Raw genomic sequence first — 19,196 nt, forward strand, 5'->3', positions numbered from 1 at the left:
GCAAGACTCTTATCCCAGGGCGTGACGTCGCCCGTGTGGAGACGTGACTCGTTTCCCCCCGAAGACTGCCTATGCAATAACCAGACCTACAGCCCGCTCTCAGCGTCGGGCACGCTTTAGTCCCTACCGTGGGCTCTCAGGGCGTCCCACACGCCCCTTGGTACTCGGGTAACACACACGTGGTCAATCACAACACAAGATACGGATCCGGGTTTTTATTGGCCTTGCATACACATCGGCACGATAACTCTTTACATACTCCTAGTCCCGTCGTTTAACAGTCAAAAGCCATACGGCGCAATAGGCTTAGGTGAGGCCGGCCACCACGTGGCCGTGCTAGATTGTTCGCGAAAGTTTCAAGTCCCGTTACCGGAGTTAACAGATATTAATCAAACAGTCGGCTCCCGAGGCAGGCCTCGGGGATACACGAAAGCGTTTTAGAGTACTTACTAGTCGACAGAATTACCGGATCAGATGAATACCAAAGTTGAAGTCCCCGGAGTGTGGCGTGCTTCCTACCTCGGTGAGCGCTAGAGATCGACTGGGGCGAGCAATGGCCGTCGGGGTGGCTAGACAATGACGCAGCGCGCCAAAACGGATGGTACCGTTATTCGGGCCGTATTGCGCCGAGGCTTACTCAAGAAAACCCTAAAAGCTATTCTTTAATCTCTTACATAGAATTATAAAATATAAGAATTACATTAGAAATTTATTATGCAGTGCTAAATAAAAGATGAAGATCGGTTTTGCATTATGGCCTCGGCAAGTCTACGTCTCTGGCGGCCTGCAGGATATTTCATCAAGACACTTAAAATTTACGTTAATTATTGAAATGACAAATATTATAAAAATAACAGGGGTTAAAAAGAAAAGCGAATTACAAACATCCAATTACTAATAATTTAAGGGTACAAAGCACTGATTCTACTGCGCCCTCTTCCTGTGGTTCGCAGCGCCCTCACACGCACACACACACACATGTCGGCGGGAGATTCAAACGCCAGGGAAGGAGTGGAGTGGCGGGGTGTGATGGCATATCGAGCTGGGCGTAGCCCCGGACGATGTCATAACAAATTCAATATTTTTTTAGCAAAATTTGCAAACTTTGTATTGATTTTACATTAAAGGAGAGATTTACTGTTGGGATAACAAAACCGCGATTTTCTTGGAAGGTTGATAGTGATATTATATTGTATGTCGAAGATATAAATAGAGGTTGCTGATAGTGAAATATTTTTTTAACATATCATAAAACATTGAAAAAAAAAGGATTGTAAGTGATACCTCCATATATATACAATAAAAAAATTTTAATCACCTCATATGTTATTTCAACAATGAAAACTGTAGAATACAAAATGCAACATAATACTCTGACATTTTAACAATGCTATCTATGTCTGTAGTTGAGTATCAGATGAATAGACAAATTTAAGGCAGACATATAGCTGGCTTGTGTTAGTTATAGTAAGAAGTTTTGGTTAGGTTTTCATTGGACCACGGATCAATTGCATCTCCGCCTTAACGTGCAAGCGTGCAGGTATTCAGTAGTACAGGATGCAACCGAAGAACTTAATTTTTTTAAATTTATAGATTCACGTTGTAGGATTTGAAGCGATTTCTCGCACTGCCTCTAGAATTCTCTCACACCTACGCATATGAAAAAAATGTTTGCCATATTAACTTTAAGCTGTATTCGTCAAAGCAGAGGTGTATGATTTAAGTATACATGGTGACTTTCTGTGAACCTATACAAAACATTGCCGTTTTCTACAGGTGTCATTTAACTGCTTCTTGGCATTAAACCAGTGTCATTGCTAAGTTTTTGTAAATGAAATGTAGTCTTTTTAGGATGTCATGTGATTTTTTGACACCTATTGAACAATTTGATATCAAAAGCTGAATATTCTTATAGTATAAACAAAACAAACAATTTTACATGCAGCATGATCCTAGCTCACCTTGTAGAATTGTTTGTTTGATAAGAACCTTACGTTGACACTGTCAAAATTATAGTTCAAGCCTATCTAAAAAATATTGCTTTATATCCTAAATAGATTGTGAAGATAATGTTTCGGATTTACTGTTTGTGGTAAATAAAATATATAGGACTGAAGGAATTGATTGGGGTTTACCAATTTACGTATATGTGTAAGAATATTTACCATAAGTGCATGTGATTAAATTGTTTTGAAATATATCACTGGAAAGGAAAATTTATTTATTTAGGGACATAAAGGATGTAACATGCAAGTATTTGTACAACACAGCCATTTTGCTTCCATCACTTAGGTTAATGTTCTTTGTCCCCGAACGGGAAAGGCCAGGCGAAAATCTGACTGACTCCCAGGGGGCCTCACGGAATTACATTTATCATTCCCATTTCACATTTACACAATTTTGCAAGGGCAAGTGGGCCCCCACAGTAAGAGATATTTCTCTTTCTCTCTCTCTCTCTCTCTCTCTCTCTCTCTCTCTCTCTCTCTCTCTCTCTCTCTCTCTCTCTCTCTCTCCTCCCCCCCCCCCACCATTTATTCCCATGGTGAGAAATACTAAATACAGTTGCATCCAGTAAAATAAATCATGGTAAGCTCGGTCCTAAATACGATTAGTACTCTACATTAATGTAATAACAAATAGGCATACACTTAATTCCAAAACTTACTATCATCACAGTTTCTGTTAACACTACGGGCGGTATTCCAAGACGTCGGGTAAGGTAGCAAATAAGCTTTGTTGTGATACAGCCATAACCTAACTCACGGGCCGTATTCCTAAATGTGTTCAAACCGAAAACCCAGTAAGGAAACAGATCAGCAACCGTTTTAATAAATGGTGCCCTGTGCGAAGCTAGAAACTGGTTCGAACACATTCTAGCGGATGTTTCCTTTGCATCCACCAATATAAATTTTTTGGCAAAAATCCTAGAGATAGAAGCACCATCACACAAAAATGGAACTGCCTAAATACACAAAGCAGACAGTGCAGTAGGCTCCATGCTGAGGTACTAGGAAGAGTACAGTTGTTTAACCTTGTTTGATAGTAATAAACAATTCAAACTGTTTTTATTTAAACAAAAAATATCAATACATTAAATACCCACTCTTCATAATTGAAAATAACCATTTTTTTACCTACTTTAAAGTTACTGAAAATGTTAATTAGGTGGTATTGATAGCTAAGTGACGATAAATATTAGAAGTTTTTGTAACAACTAAATAATTTTTAATTTATTTTACAGGAATTATAGTGTTCATAATTCAATCACACATTTTGTAAGAAATTTTAAAACAATTTCCCTTGTGTTGGGTTATGAGCTTGCTACTACCCATACTCTTATCATCTGTATCATGCATGCACTTTAACACTGTGTTACAGAGATACGACAAAAACGTGGAAGAAACTACGGGAATTCAAAGATGTTATTCTAATTTTCTCACATACTTTTAAAGTTGCAATTATTTCTTGTTATGGCCATTCCAAAACTGGGGAATGTGGAATGAAAATCTGTATGAAAAAAAAACAATACGGACGTTAGAGGCTGGAGGTAGGTAAAAGCCATATGTAAAGTTAAAGCTAGGGTTTTATGTAACATGGTTATGCACATATAAGTTTATGACGACAAGCTCTAAGATTATAGTCGGCTCCTTACTACATGGTAACCGAATCTATGCTCAAAATATTTTAGAGTCTTGCATGGAATGTGGCTTGAACCACCACACGTCACAAGAACAGGGTGCATTAGAAAGCATGATCATTGAAAACTGTTTTTAGAGATTACGAAGTAGTTTTAATCATGTGAAACACACGAAGACTATGAATAAATTATCTCGATAGTAAAGTGTGTAATCTCCATGTCAGGTTCAGAGACAACTGCAGGGTTGGATTAGAAGTCCATTAAGCGCAAGTCTTGCTTTTCAAAGATGTGTCCTGACTGCATCTCCTTTCACTAAGGCTAGTTTGCTGTTTAACACAGATAACCTAATAATCTAACAGAAAATTAAAACACAATTTAATAAAGACAGTACGTCTACAAGTAAGCCAGAGCTACCACCCTCCTTATAAGCATACATATTACTATAAAGAAGTTCAAAGTTATATATATTTAATAAACATAGTAAGTCTGATTTAACATTCCTTACATTACTATAAAGAATTTAGAAGTAATACATATTTAATAAACATAGCAAGCCTATGCTAACCTGATATATTACTACAAAGAATTTTTATTTAATAAACAAGGTATGCCTATAAAATTGCTTAAAGTAAATATCTCTATAAGCATACATATTACTGTAAGGAAATTTTTAATGCATATCCATGGGTGCACCATACCTCTATATCCAAGATGGCGGAAGGTTCTAGAAAAAATGGGCAGAATACAAGATGGCGGCCAGGGTCAAGGACAAAGGTGAAAGTCAACTCCAAGATGGTGGATCCAAGATGGCCACCATGACATCACAATCCAAGAGGGCCAACGGCTCCTGGCTCCCATGCCTGCCTGTGTCATCACACACCTGGAGCGATGTGGTGAGTTGAATACATTCTCTTTCGACTAGGTGATGGGAGAGGCAGGAGAGGAGTGAGATGAGTTCATGTACTTTCAGTTTTGTTCGGTGCAGCTAGCAGAACCGACGTGTGTTGTCTGACAAAAGACGTGCAATTTGATATATGATAATATGTATCTGAGACTATACATTTAAGAATTTAGTTTAACAATTTTTAATAATTAATAATATATTTTAATACATTTAATTTCAACATGGCAACTGCAATGACACTTACCTCAACTGAATCATTCCAATACCACGCTTGCCTCCAAAGCATACACAGAATGAGGTAGCAGGAGATAATTTCAAAATATACGGCAGTAGCAGATGTTCTTACTACCAGAATCCCCTACCCACCATGTATCCAATGATACCACATTTGAAACATATATATATATATACCTTCACCACAATAGTAAAGGTCAAAGGTCGTCCCAGATAGCAATCAGCTCCTGGCTTCTCGGCCTGCAGCCGGTGCCACCATACCTACCTACTCATTGCAGTAAACATTAAAAACAGTTTACTCTATCACGTGAGTGTGTGACGTTAGATTAGTTGTTTTAGCTTTGTCCATGCGAGAGTGTGAGCGTATTGCTCTTAGTAAAGTGAAGCAGGTAAAAATTGAATATGTGGGAATATTAAATTAAAAGTATACTTTGGTAATCTTTATCTTGTAAATAAATGTCAGAAAGTGTGTTATATTAAATAAAACATATATTCTACCAGTTCTGAATGGAAAAAAGATTTGATCACAGTGTGTGTTACATGGATATGTGTAGTTGTATTATGTTTGGTATGTTAATGTCAGTCTCGTAGATATTCTCACTGTGATTTTAGTGTAATTTACGCTTGAAAAATTTATATGCATATATAAGTTTAATATTTTCAAGTTTTTCAAATATGTTTTGTTATAATAAAGTTAATGTAAAACACTGAAATATGTAAAAATAATTACAACGGACATGAAATTATGCAGTACAGAAGCTTAAATTTTAAAACAATACATAAAACTAGCAATGTTTGTGCTGCTATCTAGACTGAAGTACATAAACTACTATGTATGTAATGCCACCTAGTCAATAACTACTAACTTACATCTCACTTACCTTATGCTTGAGCTATTTTCCCTATAAATTTAGTTATTTCTTTGTTGTATAGTCATAAGCTTTAGGCTTCTTTTTTCTAATGACAAAATTATATGGTTTGTTTCTTTGAAACATGTATTTTACCTTGCATAAAGTGCTACTGGCTAGTAAGTGGATATCAGAAGTAAACTTAAATGTATTTGACCATACTCTTGTGATCATTACAAGCCTAAACAATTACAGTAGTGTGATGGAAACAGCGCATAGCTTCCAAATATTTCAGAAAAAAAAAACTAGTACTGTTTTGCTTGCATTTAAACTAGTACCTGGAACCAGTTCACCACCATCATTGGCAAACATCAAGTAGGCGACAGTTTTTTCCCATGCAAAACTGAGCTACCGCTTTCGATGCATTTCTCTCAGGTTTTATTTTTATGTAAATAAAAAGGATTGTGTCCTGATCCTTACAAATAGTTAAAAAAAAATTTACCATGGGAAGATGGGGGAAACAGGAACCAACCCTATTTAATATAATTGAAAAAATCAATTTGAGTTTTTTTTATTTAAAATGCTGGAACTTATTCATTTGAATTTAAGTAACTTTTCCTTAGTCTGTAAAATAACTTTATCACATTGTGACATGTCATATCAAAATCTAATGTGTCTACAGCATGCAATCTTTACTACTGTAAATACTGGCAGTGAAAAATGAAATTTAAAGAATTTTCATTTTCATCTGCCCATACCTTTGACTTTCATTACAAATTATTGCCATCATTGATTTTAAAAAATTTAAACTTTAAAAATATGTTTTCTTTAGTCTTTAGTCCAAATTATTCTATTCAATTAAAAACAACCAAAAAATTTACTTTTCAAATAACTAAAATCCTCCAGAATATCACAAAAAATAAAAACAAACAACAAACTATTAATCCTTTCTAGGTGAAGTGATTTTGAATGTACTAGAATTGTTTTATAAATATATACATATTTGAAAACATTTTTTACCTGGTTTTGTGTATAGCAGGTTTTCTGGTTTTAAATCTCTATGTGCAATATTCATATCATGTAAGTATTTTACTGCCAAGCAAATTTCTCTCATTATCTGAGCTGCTTCTGAAAATACAACAATAACACTGAAGTTTAGTAACTAGCCAAACATTCAATCCCCACTCCATCTGTAAAGTACAAATGATACCTTCTTGAGCCAATACACCTTCGAAAATTAAACAGTTAAGTTATAAATTATGGCACATTAACAATCTCTTTTAGGAGTTCTTGTTTTACAAGTTGGTGATATTTTAAAATCTTTTCTAGCCATAAAAAATAAGTTTTGTACAGTTATCTCATAAATCACATTCCGCAGGAGAAACTGTCATTCCAGAAAGCTAGCTTTAAACCATACTTTCTATTTTTTAAAAATGCTAGTGAGATTACATTCTTTCTAAATGCATACGAAAAACCACAAATGACTAAAATTGTCATTAATTTGCAACCATATCTATGAAAACAAAAGCATAGTGGATTTATTAATTTTTTTATAGCAACTTAATAACAACAATACGACCATTATACACACAAAACACTAAAAACTGCACACTAGCCTATAATATAAAACTGTAGATGTTTTCAGAGGCTAAGCTGAAAGTTAGCCCTAAATGTAAAAACATGACTACACAACCAAACCCCCATTCAAGCAACTCAGATCCAAGATACTGTGAATCAAAAACTCAGTGCAGATAATTATTGCCCAAATGCACTTTCAAGTATAAAAAAAATTCAATATGTATGACCAAAAACACTCAATGAAACCTAAGAAAAAAGCATTAGAAGTTATTTTACTACCTACTTCTGTCTACTGGTTGATTTAAGTAGGTATGCTGTAGCCAGGTGAACACTCAGAACCTATGGCTAGGTAACATGCAAAAAAAAACAGATGATAGCAAACATGGTTTTAGATGCTAGACTGGACAAAAACATTCACATAAAAATCTAAACATTTCTGTGTTTAAATGAAAATAGGAAACAATTGTGAAAAAATCTTTATAAAGTAACAAACTTTGCCAGACCATAAAACAACACCAAACTTGACAGAAAATCCACAAATTTGGCAAGTTTGCATGAATTAATTACCAGTGTACTTAGTTTGGCTTTTTTAACGTTTAATCAAAAACTGAATATAAAGGGTTTGTTCGTAAAGTAATGAGACTAGGTCTGGTAAAAAGAATTTATTAATCCAATGTGTACATATTGTTGAAATTATTCAAAATAGTTTCCTTGGGCATCAAAACACTGTTGCCAAAGTGATTCCCACGCTGCAAAGAAGTCAGTTGCCGTAACCTCTTTCACTCAGAGACTCTGTGACAGCCCGTTAGATGGCGGGAACATCTTCGAAACGGTGACCTTTATGATTTTCTTGAGCTTTGGGAACAGGAAAAAGTCTGGCAGGATCACATCCGGGCTGTACAGTGGCTGTGGCAAGGTTACAACACCTATCTGGGCCAGGTAGGCGCTCACAACAAAGGCAGTGTGGGCTGGAGCATTGACGTGGTAGAGCTTCCAGCAATCTGCCATCTCCGGTCGTTTCAGTTTGACGGCTCTGTGCAGGTGTGAAAGGACTTGTTTGTAGAAAACAGCATTGACGGTTTGTTCCGAAGATACAAATTCTTTGTGGACCATCCCACGCCTGTCAAAAAAGACAATGACGATTGTCTTTACCTTGGACTTCGACAATCTCACTTTCTTGGGTCGCAGGGAGTTCAAGGTGTGCCACTCCGAACTTAGGCACTGGGTTTCGAGGTTGTACTGGAACACCCATGATTCATCGCCTGTTATTACTTTGTCTAGAAAGTCCAGTTCACCTTCTAACTGCGCCAACATCTCATGGGAAATGTCAATTTGTAGTTTTTGTTCATGACAACACTTTTGGCACCGATTTCGTACAAACCTTCCGCATGTTCAAATTTTCAGAAATAATTTTGTGAACTGTTGTTTTGCATATTTTTAGGTTTTTGGCAATTAGTCTTACACTTAAACCACGATCGGAGTCCAGGAGATTTTTTACCTTTGCTATATTTTCGTCCAAACCACTCGTTGAAGGGCATCCAGATCGCACCATGTCTTCAACTGTCTCCCGTCCATTCTTGAACTCACTGAACCACCGGAAAACCTGGGCCCTTGACAGGGCGCGTCGTCTTTGTAAGCCTCTTTAAACAAGGCAAGTGTCTCAAAAGCGGTTTTGCCAAGGCGAATGCCAAATTTAATCACATAGCGCTGCTCCAGCGAATGCTCCAATTTGGACGTTTTCTGCTGCGACAAAAACTCAAATACAGATTGTGCGCCACGTGTGATCCTCACTGCATCAGAGCTCAGACGCGACTGCTACCAGGTTCGTGGCTTAGTTTAGACCCCCAGCCACAAATCCCTCCAGGCGACTGGAGCTCCGAGGAGCGGCCAGTCTCATTACTTTAAGGACAAACCCTGTAATGCAGATAATGTGGGGACTTCCTCATTCTTACATTATTCAACTAAGAAAACAATATTTTCATTTTTACCATTTTTGATACTACGGGTGACTTCTGTATCTGCAAATCACAAGTAAAAAGTAAAAAATGCAATCACTCACACAATTAATTTCCAATTTAATACAAACTGCATCACTACTTTCATTGCTGCAGGACATCTGTAAATTATATAATGCACCAAAAATACAGTGCAAATAATTTTTCATTTCATTTGAACCAAGTTCTTTGTCTCCACCAGTTTTGGTCACATTTAGAGTGCAACTGACCTCTTTGTGAGCAGTGGTAGAACTGACATACATAATAGGTGAAATGAGCACTTGTGGAGAGAAGCAGAGGAGACTATTGACTTCAGCAACATTGCAATAAATGTCACCTCTATTCTTTCATTTATCTGCCTGTGATTTGTGAACTTTAAGTAATATTTATTTATAATAGATGAATTTTACATTAGCAGTTTTCACTTATTCCAGTGTTATATATATCAACAACTAGCAGTGCCCGCAACTTTGTCCGCGTGGACTTTGTTGGGGGGTATTGTGACTTTCTGAGATAATATGGTAGATGCACAGTTTTAGGTTATTCTCAAAACACTCATAACCAATGGTATATTAAAGTACTTCTGCGTAAACTATATTTTTAGTTTTATCTTCCGGCAGAAGTAGAAATTGATTTTCTCCCGAACCAGATCTCGACAGAGCAACATATAGTTGCCCGTGCGAAAAACACTCTTGGCGTAAATCTATTCCTACGTACTTAAATGTTTGTCCCTGGGCCTTATTAATTGTTACCGCAAACGATACCTTCACCGGAAATTGAATTCGCTTAAAGTGAAAAGGCAAATCCGTTGGTATCATAGGTATGCGAGGTATCAGCACTGTTTGCCCTACTGCTGGACCAGTCAATACTGTAGCACCAATCACGTTATCGCGAAGGAATTTTACTTAGAGTCTGGTTCCGTTGCATAAATTTGGTGGTTTAAGATTCCTTAGCAGCACAACTAGACAGCCAGTTTTTAATTTGAGTGAATGTGAGGAAAGGCCACTCGGATTTAAAGAATTTAAAAATTCTTGTGGATAATGTACCGCATCTTCTTGATCCATTACTTTATCAATGGACCTGTAGTTCACTCTATCTCCTGGAAGTTTACCCAGTATCATGTTATTGATGTCGTCAACGCTACTGTTTCTAGCTGCCAATATTGCCCTTTGACACATCCACTGGTAGTCTTTGTTTTCTATATGGACATCTGGGTACACTTTAGAGATTAGGTCTTCAATGCTAGTCATACATGCGCGTGCAATACTTAATACTTATTTGGCTACAACACTAATACTTACATTTTAAATATCGCGATATCTTTTGAATGAAACGTCCGAATTGAATAATTCAAAAAGTTCTAGAAAGGTATTGAATTCGTCTTGAATATGCAGTAATTAATTTTGATAAGGAATAATACCAAGGTACACAATAAAGAGTTTTTGAAGCGACAGCATTTTAATTATTTAAAAAAATAAAAGAAAACACTAATTGTGAGATAACTACAATAGTTAGACATATGGTTACGCGATATTTTTTGAAGACAATTATATGTTCTGCAAAGTGGTAGTACATTGTTTTGTTCTATAATCAATAGGTTTCGCAGCGCACGCCGTGTAAGGATTGTTTCGGATCATATTTTTACACCTTGGGTTACCTTATTGGACTTTTAGTAAGGATCCCTAATGTTATTGATAATATAATATAGCCTATAGCCTTCCTCGATAAATGTACTATCATGGTGGCCACTCACAGTCACCAAAAATATTCCCTGATTTTTCCCTGATTTTCCTGATTAAAAATTCAAAATTTCCCTGATATTTACAATTACAAAAAAAAACATACTTTTGATGAAATAATATAATATTATAGAAAGAGATTACTCACATTTTAGCACCCTGCTGTATTTTCTTCATTATATACATACAGAAGTTCGTTAAATAACATAATACATTTTAAATATGTCACTTTACATTATAGCGTCCCTTTCAATGACCTGCAGTCTGTGTTTTGTTTTGTGTCTAGAGACCGGAAAAATTCGCGAATTCATTTCGCGATAGGCTAAAATACAAATAGTTATACCTCAGTGCTGCCTCTGCTATTGGCTCACCACTCACCTGGATGACTCTGGGCCAATGAAAAATACCCAACCAAAGCTTTATCGAATCTCAGGCTGCTACGTTGGGACGTCTAACAAGACAGCAGCCAATGAGTGGGTGGCATTTGACCGAGAGTACGCAGAACTATGGAGTTCATCCTACAGGTCATTGAACCCGCGAATTTTTCCTGTCCCTAGTAATGGGGTATTTCAGTGGTGAGTGCTCAAACATTTTTTCACACAACTTTTGATAACTGTTCTTACATTCATTTTTGAAGTGTAACATTTCTAGTTGTGAAATATTCTTAGTCTTAGTACTCTCAAAAAGGGATAACAGTACAGTGCAAATTTTACCTTGTGTTTGATTTAAAAATGAAACAACTAATGGATAAATCTTCACTGCATTACAATCAGTACTCACATCTGTAGCTAAAGCAAATGGTCCACTTACTAAAGATTCAACAGTTTCAATTTAGTTTCACCAGTCATATACTCCACTAAGGCAGAAGTTATTGTTCTCGCACAGCTGTATTTCTGTGCAATTTTTGAGTCCGGAAACATAGCTCTATACAAATTACCCGAATGATCGGCTACTGTTATCGGTAAATTGTGTTCTACCAAAAAACTTGTAAACAATAACTCTGCGTTTGTTACTTTCGTTTCTTCAGATGTAGCGAAAAACGACGATATAAATTTATTGCTCGTCACGGCTTTAAAATGTTCTGCATGTTTCTTTGATTCAATATGCCGTCTACAGTCATCCCTTCCACCATGCGCAATCGAAAAGTCACACGTGCATACATTAAAAAACGCGTGGCGTTCCAAAACATTTGAAGATGACCAGCATGGCCATTCTTTTGAATAGTTTGGTCGAAAGTTCAGAAGAATAAAGTTCTTATTTTTTTTGCCCCAGATACACATTGTTCTGTCACACGCTTTATTTCTACAACCGGCACTGAAGAACACAACACTATCGAACAACATAAAAAGGTATCACGTCTGTAGACACGGCAAAAACACTTTGATGAAAAAAATGGCTTTTAAGAAAGTAATTAACACAACACAGGTTAGCCAAAGTACCGTACAAAAATTATTGTGATGTACGTAGCTAACAAACGAAAAGTCCGAGAATATGTACTAGTTGTATCGTACAACGGACGTAATACCGTACCATTTCTATTACAAAACACAAGAATTAATCTACTTATTTCGACAGTACATGCGCACTTTTATTAGTTCCGTTATCTGCGCAACCACGTGATGTATTCGAACTGCGTTCACGAAACACGCACACCAGAAACTGAATTTTTTTTCTGTTACCGTGCAGCCCAAAGCCTCGTTTCCGTAATAAACCGGCTATGTTTCGTAATTCCGTGTTAAATCTGTAATAATTACAGAAAATCCGTAATGGTTGGCAGCTCTGCGGAAATATACATGACACAAAAAATTCCCGGTTATTAAAAAAATTCCCTGACATTTCCCTGATAATTCCCGATCAACGTGATTTCCCTGATAAATCCCGGTTTTCCCGGTTTTCCCGGTGAGTGGCCACCCTGTACTATCCAACACTGAAAGAATTTTTCAAATCGGACCAGTGGTTCTTGATATTAGCGCGTTCAAACAAACAAACAAACTCTTCAGCTTTATAATATTAGTATAGATTTTAAAGGAAAAATTAAATTTTCAAACATTATATATATATATTTATTTATTTATTTATTTATTTAACTATAATTCTTTTTATTTACATCCATCATCCCTGTATCCTCTAACAATTCATTACTTACTATCCAGCCTGCCAACTGTGTTGTTTACTTTTATCTGCCTCCATCACTTAAGACCCCCATCTACCTGGGCACACAGGTTATGCAGAGCTTCAAAAAAAAAAACTGATTTGAAAACTGTTCGAGATATCAGCGTGATGTCTGTTTACAAACAGTATTTAAGAATATGCTGGTGGCAGACGGGTAGTTATATGTCCATATTCTATTTTAAACTGTATTTTTAAAAGAGTAAAATTGGTCAAAACACATGTTTTCTGAATAATTTTATGAAACACCCAGTACTGATTCTTGAAAACACTAAAGCGACTTGTATTACACCTGTCTTCATTTCTCCACCATATAATGTTATGATTACCACTCAAATCTCAAGTTGCCCTGGGCACGACTTGCGCTTAGAGGCGATACCATGCTAGAAGCACCAGCGAGCGCTGCACTTATCATCCCGTTTCACTAACACAAATACACCCATGACTAGGTGGGATACTAGATGTAACGTTTTTGCCATACAACAACTGATGGAGAGAAGATACAAATTTTGGAAAGATCTAGTAATGATATTCCTGGATGTGGAGGAAGCATACGACAGTGTGAAAAGACATTGTGTTTGGCAAGCTATGGGAGAAGCTGGGATTAAAGAAGAGTTAATACATAGAGTGAGGAGTATGTATTAGGAAAACAGAAGCAGTGCAAGATCTGGAAGAATGATGACGAAGTGGTTTAAACAAGCCAACAGAGTGAAGCAAGGTAGGTAATGCATTGTCCCCACTGCTATTCATTATGGCGTTGAAGAAAATTATGGAGTGTGTGGAAGAAAATATTGTAGAAGGAAAGATGAAGGCCATGCTATTTGCTGATGATTTTATGGTGTGGGGAAAAACGAAAGTGCAAGTGCAAGAGCACCTAATGGCATGAGTGAAGAAGTGAGGAAATGTGGTATGAAATTCACCAATAAAAAGAGTTAAGTGATTATCATGATAAGGTATAAATATGGAGTAAGGAGATGCATTGAATTAGATGGTGTTGAGTTGAAACAAGTAGAAACATTTAAGTATCTATGAAGTGTATTGGAGGGAAGTAACTAAAATAAGGAGAAAATAGTAAGGAGAGGACAATAAGGAGATGCATTCTTCAGGCGCGTGAAAATATTTGGTACGGAAGAGGGAGGTACCATTAAAATGAAAACAAGTGTGGTGTATTACTTACTATGTGCCCAAAGTCACTTATGGAGCAGAGACTTGGACTGTAGATAAGTGAGATGCTGGGAAGATCAGAGCTATAGGAATTAAATTTATAAGGAGTATGTTTGCAGTTACAAGGTGATTCAGGATCATGAATGAAATGAGGCAAGCAAGAGCAGGAGTACAGAACTTGAATGAAATCATGGAAAAAGCAAGAATAAGATGTAATGGTCATGTCTAGAAAATGGGAAAAGAGAGGCTGCCTAGGAAAAATGATGGAATTCAAATACATAGGAAGAAGACCCCAAAGAAGACCAACGAGGAGGTGTGAAGGGTTGATCGGTAAAGTAGTGCAGGAGAGAGGAGAATAATGGAACAGAGTGAAGGATGAGGAATGGTGGAGTGACAGAGGAAGATGGAGGCATTTTACATTGCTGACTCAGCCACAGACTGGAAACAGTTGATGATGACGAATAGGCGGGCCTCTGAATCACCATCTCTCATATCATCTCCATCTACACTTCTATTTCTTCTTCATTCCAAAAGTAGCAGCAATGGTAAACAATACAAATACTGATCTACAGTAAATACACTTAATTATTGGGTAAACAATAGTTCCAACATTATTTCATAATATTTTAGGTCAAATTTTTATTTTGAATTTTTAATGCAGAAGGTATTCTTGTTGTAGATTAGCACTGCAGCTGATATTCAACTTTCAATGTTACATTTAATTGTCTGTCACTCCATGGACAACAGTGATAGAAAAGTAAGACTGAGATATATAAATTCGTGGCTCCCTCGCTGCCGAACACAAATAATGCTCCTTTAAAATAATTTGACATGCAGCACACCATGATATTATAATGATCTCAAGTATATTTAGTTGAAATATGTTTTTTAATTGTCTGCTTAAGGTACCTTACCTCTCTCTGTGAATGCACCATCTTGTCTCTCTTGTATTCGTTGAAATAGTTCTCCTCCTTCCATGCTGAAAAAATAAAAATAAATATCAGACATACTGTACCATTAGTGAAAGAAGATGTATATTTGCTGACAAAATAAAGCAGTAAGATAAAACTATTGTTTTGGAATTTGTAAATTAAGAGTAAAATGACTACATTTCTCATTTTTTTTTATAAAATTCTAATAAATGGTAGAAAATACTTTATACACTCAGAGTAATTTAAAAATTTATAAGAGAAATATGGTAAAATTTTTTAAACTGTGGTCTCTTGCTGTTAAGATATAATTTTTGTGCAACTGAGCCATATAGAAAGTTGAGACAAGAGTTCACATTTATTTAGTCGTAACTGAGAACACGCAAAATATGAATTCTGTTCAGAAATACAGAAAAATTCAATTAACTATTACAGTCTGTAACAACCCCGATTACAGCCTTCCCCATGCAATCCAGTAATAATAATTTGTTATAGATTTTGTCATATTTCAGGTTGGATTATCAAATGATGAAAATTTTTTTTCCTTTTAGAAGTTATTGTGAACGTAATTCACCGGGTTTAATGTTTTTATGTTTATAATTCATTAGATGTTTTTTTTAAGTTTTTCTTGCTGGCTTCTTTGTGTGGGAAGGCATGCTGACATAATTCTCCTTCGTTATTTCCACTACCGAGGCTTTGTTTCACAAGCTAGGCGTTTAAGTCACGGTCACGAGACAAAATTGCTGTCTCGTGGGAACAGAAGTAAGAATTTAGTGGAAGTTTCTGTTGCTATGCGCTATGCTATGTGATTGGCTGAGAATTACGTCAGCGAGCCCAGGACACTGCCTGCACAAAGGGAAGGAAGGCTGTATGGACAGTCATTGTCCGAGCACCGTGCCGAGCGGTCATCGTTCGAGCACCGCGACAAAAGGTCGTGGTCGGGCGATGGCTCGAATAACATAGTAATGTTCTTTTGAAGAGTCTCCAAGTTTTATCTTTTCTGGAAGTACATTAAAAATTTTTTTTGTGTTCTGTTGTGCGAAAGATATTTTGATTCTAAATAACAAAAAAAAAAACATCAAACATCAAACACTGCATATGAATTTCTTCGTGACCTGCTATCAACATGTATGTTCACTCATCACCTATTTTGAGCTAGCCGGAGGTGGTGAGTGGTAACAAGTCTGGACCAGGGCTGTGACGGACAACCAAGTAGATGGATAGCAGAAATCTCAAATGTACAGTAACGTTATTTCTTTCAGGGCTTCGGCAAAAATGAAAATGTAAATTAAGTCTAAAAGTAAATAACACATGTATTTAATTTCACAAAACTATTAACATAAACTTCAATACATATAAGAATATTAAAATACAGACATGTATGTATACTGTACATATATATGTACTACTGTAAATCTACATGTTTTAAAAATAATCTGTCATCACCTTCTGTGTTTTCAAGGCTCTCGAGCTTTCTGCAAGGGAATTTCCCATATCGCAGGGTGTAAAAGTAATCCATGAACAATTTTAAAGATGTCAGTCTGTTTCATTGTTGATAGAAATTTTTTTAGTGGATGATGAATAACAGAAACGAGTGACAGTTAATGAAAATTTTACTGTAATGATAAAACAACAAAAGTAAAAATGGTAAAAATATATACAGAAAAAAAAAAGATTGATTCGTTAGCATGTAAAGAGACCAAAAACAAATGAGAACTGTCAGCTAATCTGTAAAAGGTAACTGTAAGTTGAAAATTTTGCCTACAATGCCCATAAAAATATATCTGCTGGTGAACACCTTGATATCCATACCAGTTTATAGAAGTTGAAGACCATGCTTTTCAAAGATAAATATAAAAGTAGTGTTCTATTTGCTTTGGCTCTTTAAGGTGATGGGACTCTCAATATTATAGTACGCTCCAAACCACTTGAATACTAACTCAGTGCTCACAAATTTAGGGCATGCCACATGAGAATAAGGCATTATTATCATGGCCACCAAAAACATAACATGTTTTATAAACTATTTTACAGATGCAAATGCAGCTGATTTTGTTACAAAATATTAAATTTAAAAAGATATGAATAGACAAAAAAGTAAACCACCAATCATAAAAACAATGGGAATTAGTGATAAATTTATATGAAATGTGAGGAAAAATCTGAGCAGCAGAAAGTTTTAGGAAAAGTAAATAGGATGCTAGCACGGTAAGCAAAACACTATTACAGGAAAAAAAAAATTAATAAATTTATATGAATTGAGTTTATCTATGAAAGACACCTCGGGAATATTTAGAAGCCAATTTGACAATTGCAAAAATTAAATGTTTGGATGTCCAACAACAAAAAAACTAGCAAACCTGTTATCTTGTAATCAGTAATTTTTTCACATCAAACTAAAACTGGAATTCATAGTCATATATAAGCGTTTCTTAAAACAAATATTGATTGCAGACATATTTAAGTACCATTCTCAATCTATAGTTCCTGAAACAAGTAATACTTATTTTACAGGTTATTTATTACCTCAAGTATTGCTTATTATAAATTTATAGTCGGAAAATAAGTAAAGTTTACTTCACAAGAATTCACATTTGTAAAATAAGTGTTTCTAATTTTCAACGATTGTGTCAATAAAGCAGTGCTTATTATTATAAGTTGATATTAAGTTGTCTATTAATTATAGACCATAGCTGAATTAAGCATTCATCTAATCATATGATGTAAATACGTCCACGAAACTATTTTTTGTTTTAAAGATGATGGAATTTGGATGGAAATGGGCAATAGCATGAAAATAATCTTTATTATTTTATTTTTGGTATGCATGAGTTTATTTTGAGAATATTTATAGGACTGTATTTTACTATAACTTTCAAATAAATGAGAAAATACACGATTATTAATTCAAACAGTAAATGATCACTAGTTTGAGAAATATTTTTTGAGCATATGAAAATGAATAGGATATTTTGCAAGCATTTCCAAACAATATTTTATAGAAGTAACCAATTAGTAGGAGCAAGGAAATTTTTTAAATTACAATACCTCAAAATTAACCTCAATTTGCGTTAAAATTGCGAAAGTTTGTTTTCGCAAAATAAAACCGAAGTTCACCTGTAAAAACCATATTAAAGTTATATAATATTACCAAGTGGAAAAAATGTAAATCTAAAGCTATCACAATGTAAATACCTAAATTTACTTCTAGCCTTCAAGAAAAGTTTCCAGTACGTGATGATTCACCACATATTCACTAAAATAGTCGAAGATGCACCATAGAATTTGTTTATCTAAGGGGAAAACACTGATTTTCCTGGTAAAATAGTCTACTATTTTTATTTGAATGTATTGTTTTACATACGGTACAAAATGACATGTTAAACAAGAAAATTTAGGAATAAAATATAACTATCACGCCAACAATTGTTAATTTTGTACTGAAACCTAGTCTACAAACTGGTGAATAATTGTTCAACAGCCCACTTTCTCAGTGCCATTAAATAATACTCAGTGCTTCTTCCTCCACAGAAATATACTCCACAGATACATGGGTGTTGCATGGTTAACCATATTTTCGGAGAGGTCGCACAGTTTTTACATTTAATATTGTATTGCGAACATCTTCATTTTCTGGCCACGTACCAACAATATTGTCTGTCTTTGTCTGCTTAAGAGAGAACAAATTATTTTACATACTACAATAACTGAATACATAAAGTTATTTATTATAAATCACTCTCGTTTTCTCATTTTGAGAATAATAATTTTTAATTATGCCACAGCCCAAAGTAACCCATCAGGCCAGTCACACCATTAAAGAGTGACAGTTTTATATTACAGAAAAATACAATCGTGTGCAAGTTCTGTAACTATCGGTTATAACATAAAATAATGAATACAGTAAAAAAAACATTTGGACATGAAAAGGAAAACTTAAATCAGAAAATGTGGAAATATATAGAATGGTTTCAACTAAAGACTAAGTGAAGTTTTGCTC

General features: G+C 35.3%; 1 protein-coding gene across 1 annotated transcript in view; it reads right to left on the reverse strand.

The window, feature by feature from the left end:
• Positions 1-19,196, reverse strand: part of LOC134528911 (MAP kinase-activated protein kinase 2) — a 151,462-nt gene that overhangs the window by 81,443 nt on the left and 50,823 nt on the right. The window contains exons 4-5 of the mRNA XM_063362577.1: positions 15,182-15,246; positions 6,644-6,751 (exon numbers count right to left, since the gene is read on the reverse strand). Of these exons, the coding sequence (XP_063218647.1) occupies positions 6,644-6,751; positions 15,182-15,246 (173 nt within the window). The remainder of the gene's footprint in view (positions 1-6,643; positions 6,752-15,181; positions 15,247-19,196) is intronic.

This window comes from Bacillus rossius, chromosome 2 (genome assembly GCF_032445375.1).
Source record: "Bacillus rossius redtenbacheri isolate Brsri chromosome 2, Brsri_v3, whole genome shotgun sequence".
NCBI classification, from domain to species: domain Eukaryota; kingdom Metazoa; phylum Arthropoda; class Insecta; order Phasmatodea; family Bacillidae; genus Bacillus; species Bacillus rossius.